This window comes from Dermacentor albipictus, chromosome 1 (assembly GCF_038994185.2).
Source record: "Dermacentor albipictus isolate Rhodes 1998 colony chromosome 1, USDA_Dalb.pri_finalv2, whole genome shotgun sequence".
In the NCBI taxonomy this organism is placed as follows: domain Eukaryota; kingdom Metazoa; phylum Arthropoda; class Arachnida; order Ixodida; family Ixodidae; genus Dermacentor; species Dermacentor albipictus.
Window position 1 is genome coordinate 329,911,929 of NC_091821.1, and position 21,061 is coordinate 329,932,989.

At 45.2% G+C, this 21,061-nt stretch overlaps 2 protein-coding genes across 3 annotated transcripts in view; both read left to right on the plus strand.

Annotated features, from left to right (window-relative positions):
• The first annotated feature begins 69 nt into the window (after positions 1–69).
• LOC135909450 (prostaglandin reductase 2-like) lies at positions 70–7,414 on the plus strand. The gene is made up of 2 exons (XM_065441420.1): positions 70–940; positions 6,762–7,414. The coding sequence occupies exons 1-2, from the start codon at positions 194–196 to the stop codon at positions 7,140–7,142; spliced, it is 1,128 nt and encodes a 375-aa protein (XP_065297492.1). The 5' UTR covers positions 70–193; the 3' UTR covers positions 7,143–7,414.
• Positions 7,415–8,520: 1,106 nt separating this feature from the next.
• Positions 8,521–21,061, plus strand: part of LOC135909453 (phosphatidylinositol phosphatase PTPRQ-like) — a 29,813-nt gene continuing 17,272 nt past the window's right edge. Inside the window, exon 1 of one of the 2 annotated variants that reach the window (XM_065441442.1) lies at positions 8,521–8,892. In XM_065441442.1, the coding sequence (XP_065297514.1) occupies positions 8,797–8,892 (96 nt within the window). In that variant the 5' untranslated portion in view covers positions 8,521–8,796. The remainder of the gene's footprint in view (positions 8,893–21,061) is intronic. The other variant, XM_065441435.2, reaches the window with a different exon arrangement.

Sequence of the window (21,061 nt, forward strand, 5' to 3'; positions counted from 1 at the left end):
GTTTATTTTGATTACAATTATCTAGGAATTGGAAGTGCTGAAATCTGGTCTTGATAGGACCCCGGATCGACCATTTGGATTGACAGCTCGCGACATAAAAATGGCAGCGCCCAGGTCAACCTTCTTATGTTGCGGTTCAAACTAGTTCAAACTTCCCTTTTCAGTGCATCGAACCATTGATCGAACTAAAGACATGGAAACTCGTTGCGTATCTTCAACATCTAGGAATTGTGAGCGTCCATCTTCGTTTACAGGTTTGGTAAACAGACGCGTTGTGCTCAAGTCTCGTCCTGGTGCCGACGGCGAGCCGCAGCTCAGTAATTTTGCTACGGAACAGTGCGCTACACCACGAGAGTTCATTGACGGCGAGGTCCTGGTTCGAAGCGTGTTCCTGTCCATCGATCCTGCCTTGCGATGTCGCATGAACGAGAATACGGGCGTGCACTACCTCACGCCGTGGCTCGTTGGGCGCTGCGTCGAAGGTTTGGGCGGCGTCGGCATCATCGAGCAGTCCCACAGCGCTCTGCTTGAGAAAGGCGATATTGTCTGCAGAGCCATGTCTTGGCCTTGGCAGCTGTACTTCAAGACGACCGCCGATTCACTTCAAAAATTGGACGTCCAAGAACTTGGTGGCGACGTGTCCGTCGTGCTGACATGCCTAGGTCTCACGGGACTCACGGCGTTGCTCGGGCTGCGCGAAAAAGGCGGCATCAAGCCGTCTGCCAACCAGACTTGTGTCGTGTCCGCGGCGGCTGGCGCCTGCGGTTCTCTGGCGGGCCAGATTGCAAAGCTAGAAGGCTGCAAGAGAGTTGTTGGCATCTGCGGTTCGGATGAGAAGTGTGACTTCCTGACCAAAACGCTCAAGTTCGATGCGGCCATTAATTACAAGACCCAAGACGTGGACGAGAGGCTGACGGTGACATGTCCCGATGGCATTCAGGTGCGTAGAGTTGCTTTTCTTCGTACGGTCGAGTGGAGGGTGCGTTATCCCTTAGCGAACACGTTATTGCAAGACACAAGACAAAACAACATTGCGAACATACAAAAACATTGTACGACCAATCACTGAATATAACTTCACTGTTTGTAGCCTGTGTAATATAATTGCTTACATAAACAGCATAGAATCGATCAAATGAAAGGTATTTTGCTTCATTTACCTATGCTACAGCAGGAACTTTTCACTGTCTCTTCCAGTATCCCTGGGTCTCACTCCTGTATCGAAAGGACGCAAGATTGAGTCCCAGAAACTTCTGCGTTCTCTCTTCAACTCATCATGATACGCCTTGCCGAACAACTACTTAACACATTCTGAGTTACTATCCACCAGGAACAGTCACATACTAAACATGTCTTTCATTCTTGTACTGACTGTTTATAATACGGAATGGATATTCTGGTGGCAGCCCGGCAAAAACGCATAAATTTCCTGGCAGTTCGCAGAAATACCCTAGGCTTATGCGCGCCGATTCTGACAGTAAGAATTTGCACTAGTACTAAGTGTAAGTGACGTATGTGTCATTATTTAGTATGCTTTAGCGGTACCTCCAACCTGAACTGGCCCGTGGGTGTGGGCTTTCTGAGGCCCAAGCGTGCCGTGGGGTGCTCGCATACAGGATTGTCTGTCTGCGACAGCATGCCGGTTCCACTGAACGCCCTGGTTACAGCTTTGGCGGCGCAGGATGCGAAAGGGGTAACGGGGACGCCAAAGCTGGAACTCTGTCTCTGAGTTGAGGGCTCCAGGGTTGTATAAGGTTGACTGTCCGCTATCGCAGACAGCTGTGAACAACCTCTTCAATGTGAATAACCCCCGTTTTCATTCCTCCGCTGCACCTTGGGTGCCCTGGTGATCCTGCTGTGAAATTATTACCTCAGTTACTCTTCCAAGGCTTCCATTTGCCTGGATTGTCAACTCTGCCAGCATTAGTAACATAAGCATGGCTAATTAATAAGGACAAACTGCCGGCAGAATATATATACTTCTTTCTAAATACGTATTTTCCTCGGACCATAGAAATATATGGCATATAATACCATGATTAATGTGGCGAATTGGGCATGTTGGTACATATTTGAAAAGGTGGCAGTGCAAAAGAAGGAGACATGGATGGATGGCTACAGGATGACAAGGACGAGCGCTGAACTTCCAATAACATGATTGTGAATGCTTCACCAAAATATACATGCTGTCCAAGCCAGGGGTTATCATCTGCATATGCATAAATATACCAGCTCTTTGTCTGCAGGGGTGATGGAGGCCATGCTGACACATCCCTCTGCAAGTCTAGAGATCCATTCAGATTCTGCGATTTCTCATGTCACAGGTGTTTTACTCTTGATAACAGAAGTGTTTTAAAGGTTGGGCGAGCAGTCCTTGCAAGTTAGACAATGACTTGCCAGTAAAGCTTTAAATTATTTTCCTTCACACACATTTTTTATGCTGTTTGCATTCTCCCTTAACCTATCTTTAACACATCTCCCAGTCTGGCCAATGTACACTTTTCTGCACCTTAAAGGAATTTCATAGGCTACACCTTCTGCACATTCAACAAAAGACCGCCTGTGCTTTGTGCCACAGTCACGCTTCTGGGTTGCCGCTGGTTTGGTCAGCCTGCAAAGATTTGACAGCTTGTGGGGAGCAGAGAAGATGACTGTCACGTCGTAACGCTGGGCCACGTTTTTCAAATGTGCAATAGCGTGTGAATGTAAGGTATCACAGCTACCTTCTACCAACACTGTGCGCATGCTTCGCACATTTCTGGCATTGTGCGAATCTTTTTGAGAAGGCCCTCTGTGACTGAAATGAGGAGGTGTGGAGGATACTCGGTGCACAACAATCTTTCGGCTTGATTATTGAAGGCATCTGACGCACAGTGCGGGTAAGATTTGCCAAGACCATCCTTCAGGCACAACGTTCCAATAGCTCATTTAGCGAGCTTAGTGCAGGCGAACTTGAAAGGCAGGAGGGGTTTGTTGGCACGCATTTCATAGCTCCAGCAGACACGAACACATTTAAACCACAACCAGATATCTAAAATTCTGATTTGGCCATTGACTGGGAGTTCATGCGTTAGGTCAAGTTGGTGCATTGCATTTTTGAACATAGCCAACACCTTTCTGCTTTCACATTCAATGGCCTGCGCTTCACAATTTAAAGCAACCAAAAGATCATTGACGAAGCAGAACACCTTAAGAACGTTCTTGCCTGTGAGCAACACATGTATGACACGATCAAAATGAACAAGTACTAAGTCTCTAAGGGCTGGGGCGATGCAGGACCCAATGCATACACCCTGCAAGTGTGGTGTCCCTTCAAACTGGATATACACTGACCATAAATAAAACGATAAGAGTTCTAAAAAACCGCTAACTGAGACCCCAGTTGCATATTGAAAAGCAATGGAACCATATTTGTTGATAGAACGCTCAACACATTTAAGAACCTGCAAAGCTGTCAAAAGCTTCGCAGGTTGACCGACGCGGCGGTAACTGCGGCACAAAGCACAGACAGTCTTTTGTTGAATGCACAGAAGGTGTAATTTATGAAATTCCTTTAAGGTGCGGAAAAGTGTACATTGGCTAGAATGGGAGATGTGTTAACGATAGGTTAAGGGAGCACGCAAACGACGTAAAAAATGTGCGTGAAGGAAAATAGTTTGAAGGTTTACTGGCAAGTCATTCTCTGGCTTGCTAGGACTGTTCGCCCAACCTTGAAAACACTTCCGTTATCAAGAGGAGTAAAACGCGTGTGACACGATAAATCGCAGAATCTGAACGGACGTCTCGACTTGGAAAGAGATGTGTCAGCATGGCCTCCATCGCCCTTGCATACAAAGAGATGACATACTTATGCATGTGCAGGTGATAATTCCTGGCTTGGACAGCGCATATATTTTCGTGAAGCATTCACAATCATGTTATTGGAAGTTCATCGCTCGTCCCTGTCGTCCTGTCTCCGTCCGTGTCTTTCCTTTCTTCTTTTCAAATTTTCATATAATACCTGTCAACATCTGCTCATTACGCTTACAACAATGTTTGCGTGTCTTAGGATGCTCTCCCTTCATTGTACCTTCAACTGCCTTATTTTCATACATTTATACGACGAAGCGGTATATGGCTAACCGATTCGTCCGTCTGTCCCTCTGTCTGTCGCCTGTACGCCGAAAACTCCGGCGCAACTCCTTGCGCATGCGTGAAAAGAGAAAGAGAGGCGCTCAATTAGACAACACCACCTAATAGCACAAGGCCTCTTTACTCCGATCCGTGACGTCACGCTACCCGGGTCGAAATTTCAATTTACAAGGCTGGCTTGTTGAAAGCGGTGACTCCAAAATCGCTGTTGCCTACTCGGAAGCATCCCCATTAGGTTTTTTGGCAGTCGGACCAGGTAACATGATGTCATGGATCGGAGTAAACAGTGACATCGTTGCTCCCCGTCGCAGCCGAGCGCGCACGCAGCAGCTTCTCTCCGGCTCCGAAACAGATAGGCCGCGAGTCATGCATACTCCTTAGGAGCAAGCTGCTTTCGATCAGCAACGCCGCGAGCAGAACCGGGAACGAGCTCGTCGACGCCGTACGGATGCTGCAGCCCGGCCACAAGAACAGGCTCGTGCAGCCGAGCGCAAGCAGCAACTGCGTACCGAGGATCCGACAGCCTACCAAGCCGTCGTTTTATGAACCGTTGGGATTAACCCAGTGATAAAACACCGGGGCCGCACGTTTCAGCTTCGCTAGTTAACCATCTGTGCCGAGTGCTTGGACGGTGATCTTTTCTTACTTTGACTGCCTATTGGCGATAATACTCACTGCTCCGATAGCCCTGGTAAAGGGCTGCAGTGTGTAAAAATAAATGAGTGAATACATGAATACCGTTTGGAAACGTAATTTATCTGCAGTACAAAACGTAAAGTACCTCAACTTCAAAAAAAATTCAGCAGCAATTACGATAATTTGAGCGCAGCTCTATACGTGTTTTCATATCGCAATATACTGAATCAAAGAATTTGAGGGAGAAACGTAGTATGAGTCGACAATCGTTGAAAATCTAATCTGCGGGTCAAGCGCGTCGGCTTTTAATCATGACCCATCGAACGTTCCAGTATCGCTGGTGCCGCATGGCTTTCAGAAAGTACTACACAATTCGGTTCGCGCGTACAATCATTGCAAAACGGATAAATGGATGCGCACCGTCGCATTATATATATTCATATTTCTCGGGCTTTCTCGATTTGCCGGAAAAATTAAACACGTGAATTGTGTATACCTTCCTGGAAACACCTCACTCTGTAGTTCAAGCACCTCCTCTTGTGACTGTCCCCCTTACAGCGCAGTTCCCGACCGCTCTCGGAAAACTTTACGATCGGTTCTTGACGGAGGAAGAAGCTCTAGGACACTGGTCCAGGCGGGTTTCGACACTCAAGGTCTTCAATACTCAACTCAGGTTCTTAAGGTCTGGTGAATTGTGCGACCGATTTTGAGTTGTAGCGCGTTGCATCGCGTTAATGTGCGCATTATTTCTGACTATTTTTTTATTCCTTCTATCATCTTTTATTTCCTTTATCTCTTTCCCTAGCACAGGGTAGCCAGCGGCACTTACACTGGCTAACCTCCCTGTCTTTTCTTGCCCTGTTTCTTTTCTAATGACTGTCGACGTGACTGCACCCTTCTAATCCGTTTATGGCTTGGAGTAGCATTTTCAAATGCGTACTTTTTCCTTATTGGAATGGCCAACAGCCCACTTTGTGACTTCTGCGGGTGCAATGAAACAATCGCGCGCCTTCTTTGTCAGTGATCTCGTTTCAACGCGCAAAGAGCAGACCTCTCCGCCACCCTAGACAAACTGGACAAGCGCCCAATGACAGAAAACAAGATCCTCAGAAACTGGCCTACGCGAACATCAGCGCGATCCGCTATAAAGGCGCTGCTGCGGTACTTAAAAGACACGGGACTTTCTGACAAATTGTGACTGTACACTGTGTGACGTAGGATTGTACGGTGACACTGTGTAAGACCAGGAACACCTTTGCGGGCTGCGTGACGGTGCCCACAAACAGTTCGTGTGTACGTGCGTGCGTGCGTGCGTGCGTGTGCGTGCGTGTGTGTGTGTGTTCAGTTTTCTTCTTCTTTTTTTATCCTCACTCTCACCTATCGCATCCCCTTGCCCCTCCCCCAGTACAGGGTAGCCAACTGGAGATAATCTCTGTTTAACCTCCCTGTCTTGCCTTTGCCTTTCTCTCTCTGTGTCGTGTTGACAATAGACGGTGTCCAAAACCCGACGTCTAGATTTAACTTGTTTCCGGCTCTCGAAATCGCATCCGCGCCTTTGAACAACGAAAAGCGTAGCCTTTAAAATCCGCATTTTAGTTCCGGAGGACGCTACCCTATGGGGCGTGGCTTTGGACACCACCTATAAGAACAACAATTAAAAAGTTACATAATTACTTTTAGTTATGTAATTAGGTGTTGGGGACCAAACAACTTTTGGCGGTTTCTCAACAAGACCCTAAACATGTACTTAGCTTTATGCGCGCGCGCACGCACGCACACATACACGCACACACGCGCGCGCGCTGGGAACCGAGAGCCACGGCTTTCGTCATTCATAAACACAAAGGCAACAGATATAAACGCGTAATTCTCCCCACGTTTTCGTTGTTGTCATCGTGTGTTGGCTCTGTGTGTTTGTGACATTTATCCAAGTGTGTGGATCACACCGCTACATACGTGCAGTCGCTGACCGGGAGACCCTTGCACGCTCGCAGGTGTACTTCGACAACGTGGGCGGCCCCGTCAGCGACGCCGTCATCCGGCACATGACTTCCGACTCCAACATCGTGCTGTGCGGCCAAATCGCTGTGTACAACAAGAGCGTACATTACCCGCCACCCTTGTCCGAGGACATCCAGAAGATCGTCAAGGAGAAGCGCATCAGCCGGGACCGGTTCCTGGTGCTCCAGTACCAGGACAAGTTCGACGAGTGTCTCGCGCAATTGAAGGCCTGGCTCAAGGAAGGAAAGCTGGTTGCGCGCCAGACCGTCGAGAGAGGTCTCGAAAACGCGCCGCGAGCTTTCATCAGCATGATGAACGGAGGAAACATCGGCAAGCAAGTGGTCATGGTCAGCGACCTTACTAAATCCACGTGATGTGGTTGAATCTTCAAACGCAGTGTCCGCGCAGCTCTCAGAACAGCCGAGACTGCAGGACATGGCAAATTGCATCACTTGGCAAGCATGTCGCATGCCCCAAGTCTCGCAGACTGCTCTCCCTGAAGAAAACGATTGGTTACAGGGTCCAATAGCATTAAGCATCGACGCTATATGCAATTAATCGCTGTTTGCCGCTGCGCTCGCGGAAGGGACCGCAGAAGCCTAAAATTCTAGGCTAGTTGTGAGTAATAAAGCTTTCTTGTAATTGACTGTTTTTTTTTATGACTGGTATTTCGTATATAGCGCAAATGTGTGAATAGGTCTGCTTCAAGGATTAAGCACATGGCTCGCAAACTTGTTTGAGACGGTGAGCTATATCTGTGCTTGCTGTTTCTTTTGTTCCTGATTCGTGTAAATGTGGAATGAAAGTGAAAGGCCGCAACGTAAGAAGTCGTCTCGCGGGCTTGTCGGTCCGGAACTACAGGAAAAGCGAACTGCGCAAAACGAGAAGAGAAATCGTCGAAGACGAGCAGCGGACTTTGGCATTCATGGCTCTGAACGGTCGGCTTATCGGCGGTCGGTTCCTTGGCGTATTTTGTGCTGTTGCTTTGCTGCATGACCGGCCTTGTTGCTCAGTGTTGTACTAATCCCCACCCCTATAGGCGCCAGAAGTCGTTCACAGCAATATTTGCATACCTACACTCTTGAAGACAGCTGCGCCCTTTGGGGTGCTTTTGTCACAAAACGATGATCATCTGCCGTGCTTGCGTTTCCTTTCTTGAAAAGTGCGCTGGGTACTTTCCTGTCAACAACGCTATGTCACGCTGATAACGCGTGGTCCGTTCGTGACTTGGAAGTGCCGGGCGCGCGGCGTCACAGAAAGGAAATGCACTCTAGATGATTAATTGTTATGTGACAAAAATACGCCCCAGAGGATGCACCTGTTATTAGAGTTTAGAAATAAGTTTGAGTATACCTTCCGCGAATCGAAGTGCGTATGTGGCGAAAAGGAAAAAATAAATAAATAAAAAAAGTAAAAGCGCGCGCTTGGGGTGTCTCCTTTTCTGTTGCACTTTTCCCCGTCGTTTTCGGCTTGAACATAACATGAGCGCGTGTACCAACTCGACCACCATTTTATCGGAAGTCTGCGAACGCGTTCGTCATACGTGTTCTCCGCTAAAGAGTTCGCTTCCCGCACTTCGCTCTTCGCACGTAACGCAATACTCCTGCAGCGACGACTGTCCGTTCGCTGGCAGCGTGCGCAAGCTTACCGAGCGCTTTTTTAAACCGATCCCGCCAATCCGTGGCCGTAGACGGAAAGCGTCCGCCAGTTGCTCTTCGCCAGATAAACACACCGAACGTCATCGCGGTAGGTGCGAGCCTATATTGCACAAGGTGTGCAGGCAACCTGAATCCACTCCAAAACGACGCCGCGCGCTCCCCCAGAGACACAACTACAGATAAGAGCGGCGCGAGAAGATAAGGTGTATCCTCTGGCGGACTTAGCACTCGCCGATGGGCGGATGACAAGCGAAGCGGCGCAGCACTTTGGTGAAGTGGTCGTTAAGCCCTTCGGAGTTCTCTCGAGCGTCTTCCGTTAGCCGACTGCATCGTCAGCGAAGCTCTCATTAAACGTCTTCCCGGAAGCGCGATGACTGCTGGAGCGACTTGGATGAAAGGATGTTTCCTCGTGGTCCTGTGCTGTGCGGCTTCTGCCGCTGCCATGGCCGAATCGCCCGCTGAAAAGGTGAGTGGCGAAGCGCGCGCGCTTGGCATCTCGGCAGGGCCCACATAATCTCTTATACGCTCTCGAGTTGTAGGTCACGTGACAAACAATCTCGGAACGTGCTCGCAGCTCTCTTTCCTAGAGTTCTTACGTATTATAAGTAAGTTAAATGTGACACAAGGGGTGGTAACATGGCGGCGACACACTTTTGTTCGCGACCTCCCACTGCTCTGCTGGGCAAGGCCTGCACGTTCACGCTTAAGTAGGTGTACTGCACATGGAGATAACGTGGAGATCACCAAAGCGAACAAACGGCCGTGACAAGCATTTCTTGCAGCATTGGCACCCACGTGCTGTGTCTTTATATGGGAAATCAAATCTCGCAGCCTACCTGTCGGAAGGGGATGAGTGTATTAGATAGATTTTGTGCAGAGCGTTTAGCAAATGCCCGGAGTAGACGGCTCGATGAAATGTCGGGTCCACAACTCACATGCGTACAGCGTTAAAATTAGCTGCAGTGTTGTCGTTTTGGGCATCTACGACGCGTTTTTACGATAAGCAGTGCGGGGCTGTTGAGACACAAAAGTACGTACATAGTTTTCCTGCTTGCCCACCTGACGGGCAATAATATGCAATGCTCGACGGTCAACGCGATGTGCCTGTTGTAACATTTACGTCACATTTACGCGGCGCGCAATGGCTGGCAAGACGGTATTGTGACGTTACTAAATGCGCGCTGCTGGTTTGCGCCACGCCAACAGCAGGGATGAATAAGCGAACCGATCGAGATACCAAAATACCAATTAGAGGAAAAACCTCTATTCAGCAACTGAGCACGTTTCATACTCGACGACATGCAGTAGGTGCGCAATCAGCCTTGACATGTCCCTGCGGAGTGGAACGTCAGCACGCACGTGACGTCTCTGATTTGCGCTGTGGAATGCGACGATAAAGAATCGTTGCGAATTGAGGGTATTGTCTGGCAGTTAGTCCATGCGATGAAGGAAACGAGGAAAAAAAATATAACGGGAAGCGTCAGCTTTGCAAGCAGTTGTTGAGAAGACAAGGCCGGGAAGGCGCGTTGGAACATCCACCGAATCTCGCAGTTGCCAACAGTGCCCTGAAGCATATCTTGGACTATAGTGGCGGAGGACAGGCCAAGAGCCCAGGACCTCTCAGCTCTGTAAAAGGGGGTTGGAAGGAACCTGCTTAACCAAGAGCTGGAAATTTAGTAAATTAAATGCGTAATAGGAACACGTAAAAAAAACAAAGGTGGGGATACAACAAACTTTACACAATCATATTAAGCCAACAGACAATTACACCAAGAAAAGCATGGGCTAAATTACTTGTTTTAATTGACATGTATAAATGATAAAGGAAAATGTAAGTGGATGAAAAAAAAAACGAAACTGGGATACGAACCCACGTCTTCACATTGCGCGTGCGATGCTTTCCGCCGCCATGACCCTGAGCTGTGGCGCTGGCTGACACTCCCCACCTAGATCTAGTGCACATGTATAATACTCAAGGAAGTGGATTCGAAGACGGCGCCGCGGTAAACCAATTTGTGAGAGCATCGCACGCGCAATGCGACGACGTGGGTTCGTATCCCATCCAAGGTGAATTGTCTTTTCATCTACTTTTAGTTCTCGATATTTATCCTTTATACATGTCAGTTAAAACAAGCAATTGCATATGACCGGATGTTTTGTTAAAGCCCGAGTACCATAAAACAAAATAAGAATTTGCCAACACTTGACTCAAGCACGCAAGATCTTCTCGTTTCACTTAGCATTTATTACGCGTTCGCTGATGTTCTTTGACTATAACGGCCCTTTTAATTTCGGGCTTCCAGAATAGCTAGCCCACCAGTGCATCGTCGCTAGCGAGGCCGCATAGATGGTCAACTTCGAAGGCGCATCATCATCATCATCAGCCTGGTTACGCCCACTGCAGGGCAAAGGCCTCTCCCATACTTCTCCAACAACCCCGGTCATGTACTAATTGTGGCGATGTCGTCCCTGCAAACTTCTTAATCTCATCCGCCCACCTAACTTTTCGCTGCCCTCTGCTACGCTTCCCTTCCCTTGGAATCCATTCCGTAACCCTTAATGACCATCGGTTATCTTTCCTCCTCATTACATGTCCTGCCCATGCCCATTTCTTCTTCTTGATTTCAACTAAGATGTCATTAACTCGCGTTTGTTCCCTCATCCAATCTGCTCTTTTCTTATCCCTTAACGTTACACCTATCATTCTTCTTTCCATAGCTGGTTGCGTCGTCCTCAATTTGAGTAGAACCCTTTTCGTAAGCCTCCATGTTTCTGCCCCGTAGGTGAGTACTGGTAAGACGCATCTATTATATACTTTTCTCTTGAGGGATAATGGCAACCTGCTGTTCATGATCTGAGAATGCCTGCGCATAATACATCGTTTTATAAGGTCACGTTTCTCCTTGATCACCAAGTGCTGCCGCGTTGATGTCCCTCGTGGAATCTCTGCGATTTTATTTCGAGATATTCTCTGCCACGTGCTACGTCAAACTCCGGTGACGGCGGCGATGAGCCTGGATGAATTCAAGCCTGTCAAGGGCCCGTAAGAGCTGTCGTTGTGAAGAAAATGCGTGGCTTCGTTGCACTGGGGGTCTGGCTACACATGGAACAGGTGCTACGTATGCTACGTCTCCTTCGTCCCCTGTTCTACTTAATCGTTCCGGTTCCGGCACGCTTGCAGTGAACGACGAGAGACGGAAGGAGTCAGAGGCAAAGAAAGTGCATCTTCCAACAAAAGGTGTTCAGATGCGGCGTGGAACGCGACAGCAAAGCCATTCAGACGGCAAGCACGCGCAGAGATGAAGATAGAAAAGGAGACGGGCACTATACAGGACAGGCAAGGACAAGCGCTGTACTGTTGTCCTCATTAGAGTTACTGTACACGCTCCCTTTGGGGAACCTAACGCGAGCCTATACAGTAACTATAGCCCCCGTCTACAGAATGCCAATAAACCCACTCCCAAACCTTACAAGTACGCGTTGCGAGGTTATTTATTACGTCTTGGGCACGCGGCTTGGTACTCAAGGAGCTCTGGCATTTGCTCCGCGCATCCGCACGTGCGCCCAAAGTCTCTTAGATGATGGACGCGAAGTTGCGCTGCATAGTTCTAACAATACACACACGAAGAAAACACGACAGAAAAATGAGCTAGTTGGTAAGGATTCATTATGCAAAAAAAAAAAAAAAAGGTGAGGCGTGCAGACAGGGCACAAGCGTAGAGAAGTGGACGCTCGTGAGAAGTGGCATTCGTGTTGTCCACTTCTCTACTCTTGCGTCCTGCCTGCACGCCTCACCTCTTTTTTTTTTTTGCATAAAGAAAACACGATCGCGCACGTACACAAGGTGACTATGCGCAAACTGTTTTATTCACCTTCAGAAAGCAAAAGAAATATGTATAGCAGGTGCTTCTTTTTAGGCGGAACACTTTATTTTAAAGAAAACTGTCATATCGAACTGCCGCATCATTTTAACGCACGAAGCCTACGCAGACACTATGATGACCTTTTAAACCTGATTGCGACACTTCACATGTTCAATCATTGGGATCTCGGAAACTTGGTTAAGTGACCACGGCAAGAACCTGTTTTACTTTCCTAACTATATATGATGCAAAATACTCAAATCGTCATTACAGCTGTCACGGCGGTGCCGCTATCCATATTTTAAGTGCTCTTAAGTACAAAAGAAGGCACGACCTTCTTCTCAGCGTAGGTGACTGTGAATCCGTATGGGTCGAACTAAAATGCGACTTTATTAATGTGGACAAAAAATAATGGAATAATAGGTTATGTATATCGCTCTCGTCTATGGACGATTTCTGCGCCGCGCTTCATGACGTGCTGAATATCCTTGCAGACGAAAATAAAAACGTTATAATTAAAGGCAGCATCAACCTCGCAGACAGCTCGTCTGCCTACGCCTTACAATATACAAATTGTGTCAACAGCTTCGGTTACGAATGCTTAATGAAAGTGTCTACGCGGTGCCCTATGAAGATGGTACAATAAACGAGCATGCGCTTTCAAATTTGCTTTCAAGACGCAGGCGTCCTGTTACAAAATCTGACACCGATCACTACCCGTTATTTTTACGCTTTCAGAATGATGAAAACTGTCAAAGCCGCTTGCACGAAGCTAACACTTGACGAAGAAGCTTTCATTTATTCACTGAGCCAAGCTGATTGGACTTCTATAGCAGATATGAGAGATCCACAAATTGCCTTCTCGTTCTTTATATCTGCACTAAAATCCTATTTTGAATGCCACACCCGCAAAGTCGAATGTAAAAATATATATATATATAATTGCGTCCCCACAGAATCCTTGACTGTTGGATAAGCATCTTGCTTTGATGCGCAAAAAAGAGAATATATATAAGAAAACGAAACTACGGCCATTTAACGGCAATTTGACTAGGAGGTATAAAAAATTTTCGAACTTTCTTGCTATCGAACTAAAAAAAGCTAAAAAAAACTTTATTACGAGTAAACATTATTAGAATGCGGAAAATACATTAGTGAGAAATGAAAGATAGTAAATTTTAATAGGTGAAACAATCGGATATATTAAAGGAAATTATTCATAACGACAGAGTGTACACCACTTCACAAGATATTGCTGATGCTTTTGTAGAATTTTTCTTTAGTAGCGATTCGCATATGCCCATGCAATATAACCATTTAATGCAACGCCTACTTCACTCATTCTTTTTGTTTCCAACCACACCACAGGAAAGAGAAAACATCATAAGCAATTTAAAAGCAACCAGTGCAAGTCTTGATAATATGCATTCGAATCACATCATGCTAATTGCGCACATAATCTCAGATGTTCTCGCAATTATTATCAACCTGGTGTTTGAGGCTGGAACCTTCCCACAAGAACTAAAACGAGGTCTAATTACTCCAGTATTTAAAAAGGGTGACCGTGCCTTGATTACTAATTATAAGACAATATGCATTCTATCCTTTTTCAGCAAAGTTATTGAACGGCTTGCAGAAAAGCGCCTAATTAATTACCTAAATTATCTAAATTTAGTATTCTTTCACCATTCCAATTCGGCGTCCGCAAGGGCTATTCGACCGAACTTGCTCTCATCACCCTAACTCAACAAATAAAGATGGCAATCAATAAGGGCATGTACGCCGGATCAGGGTTGGTGGATCTAACTAAAGCCTTTGATAAAATTAACCACCGCATTTTATCCTTTTAACTTGAATCTATCGGAATAACAGGTCCTGCCTTAACTTTAATACAAAATTACTTTTAATATAGAACACAGAGTTAGAATTAATGATGTTCTTTCTAAATCAATGATAACAAACATTGGTGTATCACAGGTATCCATACTTGACCCGCTCTTGCTTTTAATATACGTTAACTACTTGCCTAATTGCCTGGTTCCTTCTAACTACGTTCTTTATGCAGATGACACAACTATCTTTAACTCTGACATTTGTATAAGGAAGCTAGTTTCGAAACTTAATACTGACTTAAACAACGTGTTAAATTGGTGTAATATTAGCCAGCTCAATTTAAACTAGTCTAAAACTAAATTTGTCTTATTCATGTCCCACCAACGCTCATCCACATTCATTCCTCCGCTCTGCCTTGGTAATAATCTCATCGCGCACAGTACTTCCTGTAACTATTTGGGTGTAGAACTCGATTCTAACCTTAAATTTTATCGATACATAGCCAACAATAGGCAGAAGGTAACATATGGAATAAGGTCACTTTTAAAAGCTCGGTATGTATTTAACCATAAAACACTACTCTCTTTACACTATTCTTTTAGCCATTCACATGTAAACTATTGCATTGCATGCTGGGGCAATACGTATCGTACCCACTTACAGCCATTACAAGTATTACAGAACCAGGCTATTAGAATAATTACATTTAGTCCTAACCATTTCAATCCCAAGCAGTTATTACATAACTATAGCCTTCTTACTGCAGACCAGCTTATTAACTTTAATCTTAGTACGTTTTTATACCGACACCTAGATAACGCTCACCGCAACAGTCTGGAACGTCAATCTTGTTTAATGAATACTAATCTTACGTGATTTGCTGTAAACAATAATTTTATTCTTCCCAAGGTACGCACAGTCTATGGTAAGCAGAGCATGTTTTTTTCGTCCGTTTTCTTCTGGAACACACTACCTCCTACTATTAAGTCATGTAAATAATTTCAATTTGAACGAGAACTAAAAGACCACATTTGCAACCGCTTATAGTCAAGTTCTTCTTTTCCCTTTTTTCCCTTCCAAAAGTACATTTTGTTAATACTTATGGTACAAAAATAAAAGTTCGGCTGGTGATGCCTCATTATCCATTTACTTTCATAATGGCGTTGTAGTTACTTCTGTAATTACTCGAATGTAATAATAATTATTATACTTTTTACGAGCATGTCTGTAGCTGATCTGTATTAGTACTGCTAAACATAAACCAATACTATGTTTGTTATATTTTTTTACATTACTTGCTGCAACTGTTGTTTATATTTTTACTTATACGCTGTTCAGGAGTTCCCATTACAGTGTCTGACCTCTGGGCCTCCTCCTGTATAATATTCTCTTGTACTGTATTTTGTCTATTAATAATAAAACCTCATTCATTCATCAAGGCCCCTGCCGCTTTTGCAGATAGGCGCGTAGTTTGGCGGACAGCAGCAGACAGAAGAGCTACGATAATTTAGCCAATTACCTAAACTGTGTTAATTAATTTTTACAATCGCCCACTCCAAGGCACGTGTAAGTGTGGAATTGAAGCGAACTCGGGATTAGTGAAGCGACGGGTGTTCACCAGAAGTTCTGAGACTAGTGCCACTTTCGAGATAATCTGTCCGCAAAACCTGTTGAAATATGTCTGGGCGTTCCAGCTAAGATGAGGCACGCTTTTGGAAAACTAACTGGAACGCCAATACGGGGGCGATCACGTTTAGGCTTTACAGAATTTTATAAAGTCGCCTGTGGCAGCGTAATTGTAGCACATGAGCTGGATTACTCATAGAGACGAACGTCACTTGCACGATAAATCGGAACACGTAATCAACCAATTACCAACATTCAATAAGTAACTTCACAATTACTTTACGGCCAATATTGCAATGCACGAATTGTAGTCGATGATCTCGCAAGGCATGTCCAACTGTAACAAACTTTAAGGATGGAACCTGCTTCGATATATGCGCCATTCAAACTCGTAGTAGAGAGAGAGACAGAGGACAGGCAGGGAGGTTAACCAGATATGAGGCTCTGGTTTGCTACCCTACACTGGGGATGGGAGATAGGGGTTAGAAAGAGGACAGAGAGGAAAGCGTTAAAAAAACACGCACGCACACACACGCACACACGCACACACACGCACACACGTACACGCACACACACACACGCACACACACACTGTAAGTCTGGTTTCTTGAATAATCCAGCTCAAGGACTAGAGTTATGCTATCTGCCACAGGCGTTATTTAAAAATTATTGCAAAGCCTAAAGATGCACCTTTGGTTAGCAACGCGACGATCTACATGGGAATTAGGAAGAGAAGTGATACGAAAGAGCGTCTACAAATGATTACTCCTTACATTTTTAAGGTCGCGTACCTTGGAAGAGGTGCTAGTCTTCGGGTTTCTGCTGAGCCAGACAAGACTTGCGATTCCCCGGCTTCAATTTCGCAGTTGAAACATGTACATTGAAGAGAGAAATTAAAAATTTAATTAGAACATTTTCGGCCTGTCTAAAATTTCCGTGCTGCTAATGTCCGCTTTGCCGCGTAGAATATGTGCAAAAACGGCAGGGGCCTTGATATGAGTTTTCTCTCAAATAACGCTTTCCTCAACAATATAAACACAGGGCACATGTCCGAAAAGAATGAAAAAATAAAAAATTCTGAAACACGCTTGCTTATTTACAATCGGTTCTTTGTGGACCTTGCCTTCTGAAGGTGAATAAAACAGTTGGTAGTTTGCGCATCATCTTGTGTGCGGGGTCGTGTTTTCATCGTATGTGTTCTGTTGGAACTATATGCAGTGACTTCAAGAAGCGGCTAGCCTTACACGCAACCGTTTATCATAATCTCTTGAAGAGTTGGCTGTTTCTATTGGTTATTTAGTGTTGTTTCACTGCTAGGAATTTGCCAAGAATCACGAAGTAACAGAAAGCGAAAAAGAGAGCAAAGGAGAAAGTGGTTGGAAAAAACACAACAAAGAACAAAGGGTACGGGGTGGGGGGAGAAATAACGACAGTGCTAAATCTGAATAAAAACTTAACAATTTTGAAGCAAGCCTCATTGAACCTTCTTTCTCGTATCCTTACACTACGCACAACACTCTGATAAAATTATAAGGTAGAACACGAACATTTTTACTAAGAGTCGGGCTTCCTTAACAAGTACTAGATATCGCGCTGAATAGTTACAGAATGTTTCTATAACTTGCTTCGGTTATTTGTAATTATTAGCGCTTGTATATTCTGCGTTATACTTTTTTTGTATTTCGTGCGCGCATTACTTTAATTCTGTGCAATTCCTCATCTGTCTATATGCTCATCGCAGTCTACATCACGGCCGCTTGTGTGCTTGTGACTTTGTTTACAAGCTCATTGTGGTGCTACTTGCATTTGCCTTTTATATTTATATGTTCATGGGTGTATAGGAGTCTGTGCTGTGGATTTCTGACCCTATGACGCGGTTTCGTTTCATTTTCTTACATATATATTTTATATTGTTGTTTCCCCTATGCAAAAAGGAGTAGCGGTCGCCATTATAAGGTGACGACGTGTCTTTCTTTTCACTTCAGCAACAACAAAAAAAGGTAAGGTAGATATGTCCTGAACAGAAACAAGAGGATTCTGTGTTCAAATAAAAATCAACAACAAATGTCGTTCAGCATTTGAAATGGCGCATTCGTTGATACTTACCTTATTTATACGATGGGGCCAAAATGCGAAAACACCCGTGTACTTAGATTTAGGTGCACGTTAAAGAACCCCAGGTGGTAGAAATTTGCGGAGTCCTCCACTACGGCGTGCCTCATAATCAGAAAGTGGTTTTGGCACTTGAAACCCTATAATTCTTTTAACCTTATTTATACAACCTACATCGTCCGTAAAAAGGCGTCAATGTTTGGGTTTACTTATTTTGAGTCGGGTAAATAAGTGCACCATTATTGCCCTTTAGATTCTAGAAGCTGCTGAATTGGAGTTCAAAATAATCAAATGTCGTTCAGCATTTGAAATTTGAAATCCAGGCTACACTCACCGTTGTAGCCATGTTAGATGAAAAGAGTTTAAGCGTGCATGCGATTCGCTGGGTTCCGCGATCACCTTACGGCGCCATTTCAACTTCCTCGTTCCACTGAGCTCAGATTGAGCCTGCGTGCTTCGTTACCCAGCTTTGCGCGGTAACATCGCGCTTATATCGACACAACCACAAGTGACTTATGGTATAGCACTACATTAAGTCACTACCGAGCTGAACGAACACTGTTTTCAAAATGGCTCCTTTCTTTTCCTCGACATGTAGTGGCTTAGTTAGCATATATAGTGTTCGAAGTGACTAATGATTTACTTTTTCTCAGTGTGCCGCTTGAGTGGTGCATTAGTGGACCCGACGTCGGGTGCGCTGTAAATTTGACATTCACTTTCGTGCACACGCCCGCGCTGTGGCGTGTTCTGCTGATTTTCTGTTTTCGTTCCCCCGACATGCAGATAAGGATAGCGAAACTCGAGGCAGCCTTTCTAGATATGGTCGGTATACGACTGCTTTTAACCCGATGCTTCAGCTTGTGGCGCAGTTCAAGGCGTTCTACGTAAAAACTGTGAACGACTCTTACCGTGCTCTGTAATCTGCTCGATGACGCACGTGTACGGATATATAATACGAAGCAATACATGTGTATACTGGGTGTCTCAACTATCTTGCAATGACATATAGAAAAAGGGAAATTGCGTTACTCGAAGAAAACCTACTGCATATTGTAATAAGGCGGGTATGCTGCGCTATAAAGACACGGACAACAGAAGTAGAAGTAGGCGGGATGCGCGCAGTTGTTTTGTCCCCTGCGCGTGCACTGTGATTCATTTTATGAATTCCCTTTCTCATGCGGCTGTGTTTATGTCGGTCAGACTGGACGCTGCATGAACATCCATTTAAAGGAACATTTTAAGAATCGGTCATCTGACGAGCATTCCCACGTAAAACATTGCAGGGCTTGTGAAAAAGAGACAAAAAGAGTCGACTTTCCGTGAGAAACTAACAATTCATCTCAACTAGAATATTTTGTTAAAAATGCATTTGCTAGTTGACCCATGTTAAGCAATTAATCGTTAATGATTCATTCTCACGCATAGTATGTTTTTGATGTTTTTTTTTTGCGTGTGGTTGCGTGATGAAGAGTTCCTCATACATTGTTTGCCCCCGCCTTATGTAATGCCGCCGAGCATTTAAGGCTTCAATAAATGAAATTAAATGAAAGGTGTGCCTTCTGCTTTTAGATAAAACTAAAATTTTATGCCGTGTTAGGGACTGCCGTACGCGGGAGCTGTTCGAGGCGTATGTTACAAAGAAGAAAGCACGTGTGTGTGTTAGCGAACCTTCCGTTGTGCTTGCTGATTGTGAGATGCAATGCCCGGACGCAAGATTGTGATGGCAACGCTTTTGGGTGGCTTACGGGGATCCAAAAGCGCACAGTATTTTTGGTTGCGCGCGTCCTGTCCACTTCTACTTCTGTTGTCCGTGTGTTAATAGCGCAGACCTCACCCCCCCCCCCCCCGTCTCGTATTGCAAGATGAACTTGCGCCAACTAGCCCAACTTGCCGCTCAACTAGTGCATATTGTTTCTAGTGCAGCGGTGTAGCCGTCTGTAATTTTTTAGTTACTGAGATTTAATAAGGTAATTGTAATTAATTATCTAACTCTAGAAAGACTGTCCCAATTATCAAAGTGCCAGTGAGGCATTTGTGTAGGCACCTCCAAATGATATCTAACTACGGTATTTTCAGCGACGTACTAATTGCGTATTAATCTTTTTCCGTCTGGTATAGGGAAACCACAAGAAATATGAAATCTACCACGTGACTGCGTTCCCACCCGCATCATAAAGCAGCGCTTTAAATAAGCTGATTGAAAGCAACTGCTTTGCTTGCGACAAACCTGAAGAGACAGCGCATCACCTTAATAATGGTACGAAAGGAGCACCAACAGCAGGCTTCTCGGCTTCGCAGCTATTCCTTCCTCTCATTTCTACGTCGCACTTATTGTCCGTCTCTCAAGGCCGACTGAGCACATTGACAACAAAAGCCCCTTGATAACGTGGCTGAAGCGCCGCTCTGACCACTTACGAAACGCGAAAAGCAATGTAACAGGCATAGAATGTTTAAAAATCCCGGCTCCGCATGCTCGCACCGCATCGAAAGAGTGCGCTGCGAACTTGCTTCAGAACAAAGCCAAATTAAAGTGATGGTTTTATTTTTAATTAGAGTGCATACGTGCTGTAAAATCAGGTTCGTGGCAAAATATAAAAGCGAAATAAACAAACCGGGAAGCGACCCACGTGCAGAGAAGACATAACCGATGCGTCAAGCAAATAAGTGTACCACTTCCAAATGTGCCGAATCGGCAATCGGGACGCCTGAAAAAGAAATAAATCGGAAAAATTATTACGTAATTAGTACGTCACTGAAAATACCACAGTTAGATGGCATTTGGGGTGCCTACAAATGCCTCATTGACACATTGAAAATTAGGACATTACTGCTCGAGTAGGATAATTCATTACAATTACCTAATTAAATCTCAGTAACGAAAAGATTGCTGGCAGCTACTCCACTGTAATGGAAACAATACGCACTAGGTTTTCCTCGAGTAACGCAATTGCCCTTTAAAAAATCTTGGTGCATGATAGTTAGAGCACCCTGTATACAGCAGCTGCGAACATCATGTGATCGTTCCTAGCTCAAGTACATTGACGAATGGCGCTTTCAGGCACTTTGACAATTTTTTTCTATTTCTGCATCCTGTGGAGCACTGAGCTGCTAAAATGTGCCGCTGGTGGCAGTGAACGAAGCGCGCGTTGTTGCGGCTCGTGGTGGCGTTAGCGTGAGGAATCCACCAGGCCCGTCGACGAA

What these genes read in the sequence shown, in the direction of transcription:
- LOC135909450 (XM_065441420.1), top strand. Translation starts at nt 194, where the DNA reads ATGGAAACTCGTTGCGTATCTTCAACATCTAGGAATTGTGAGCGTCCA. An exon ending in CATGTCCCGATGGCATTCAG is followed by an intron (nt 941 to 6,761) that starts GTGCGTAGAGTT and finishes GCACGCTCGCAG; the next exon opens with GTGTACTTCGACAACGTGGG.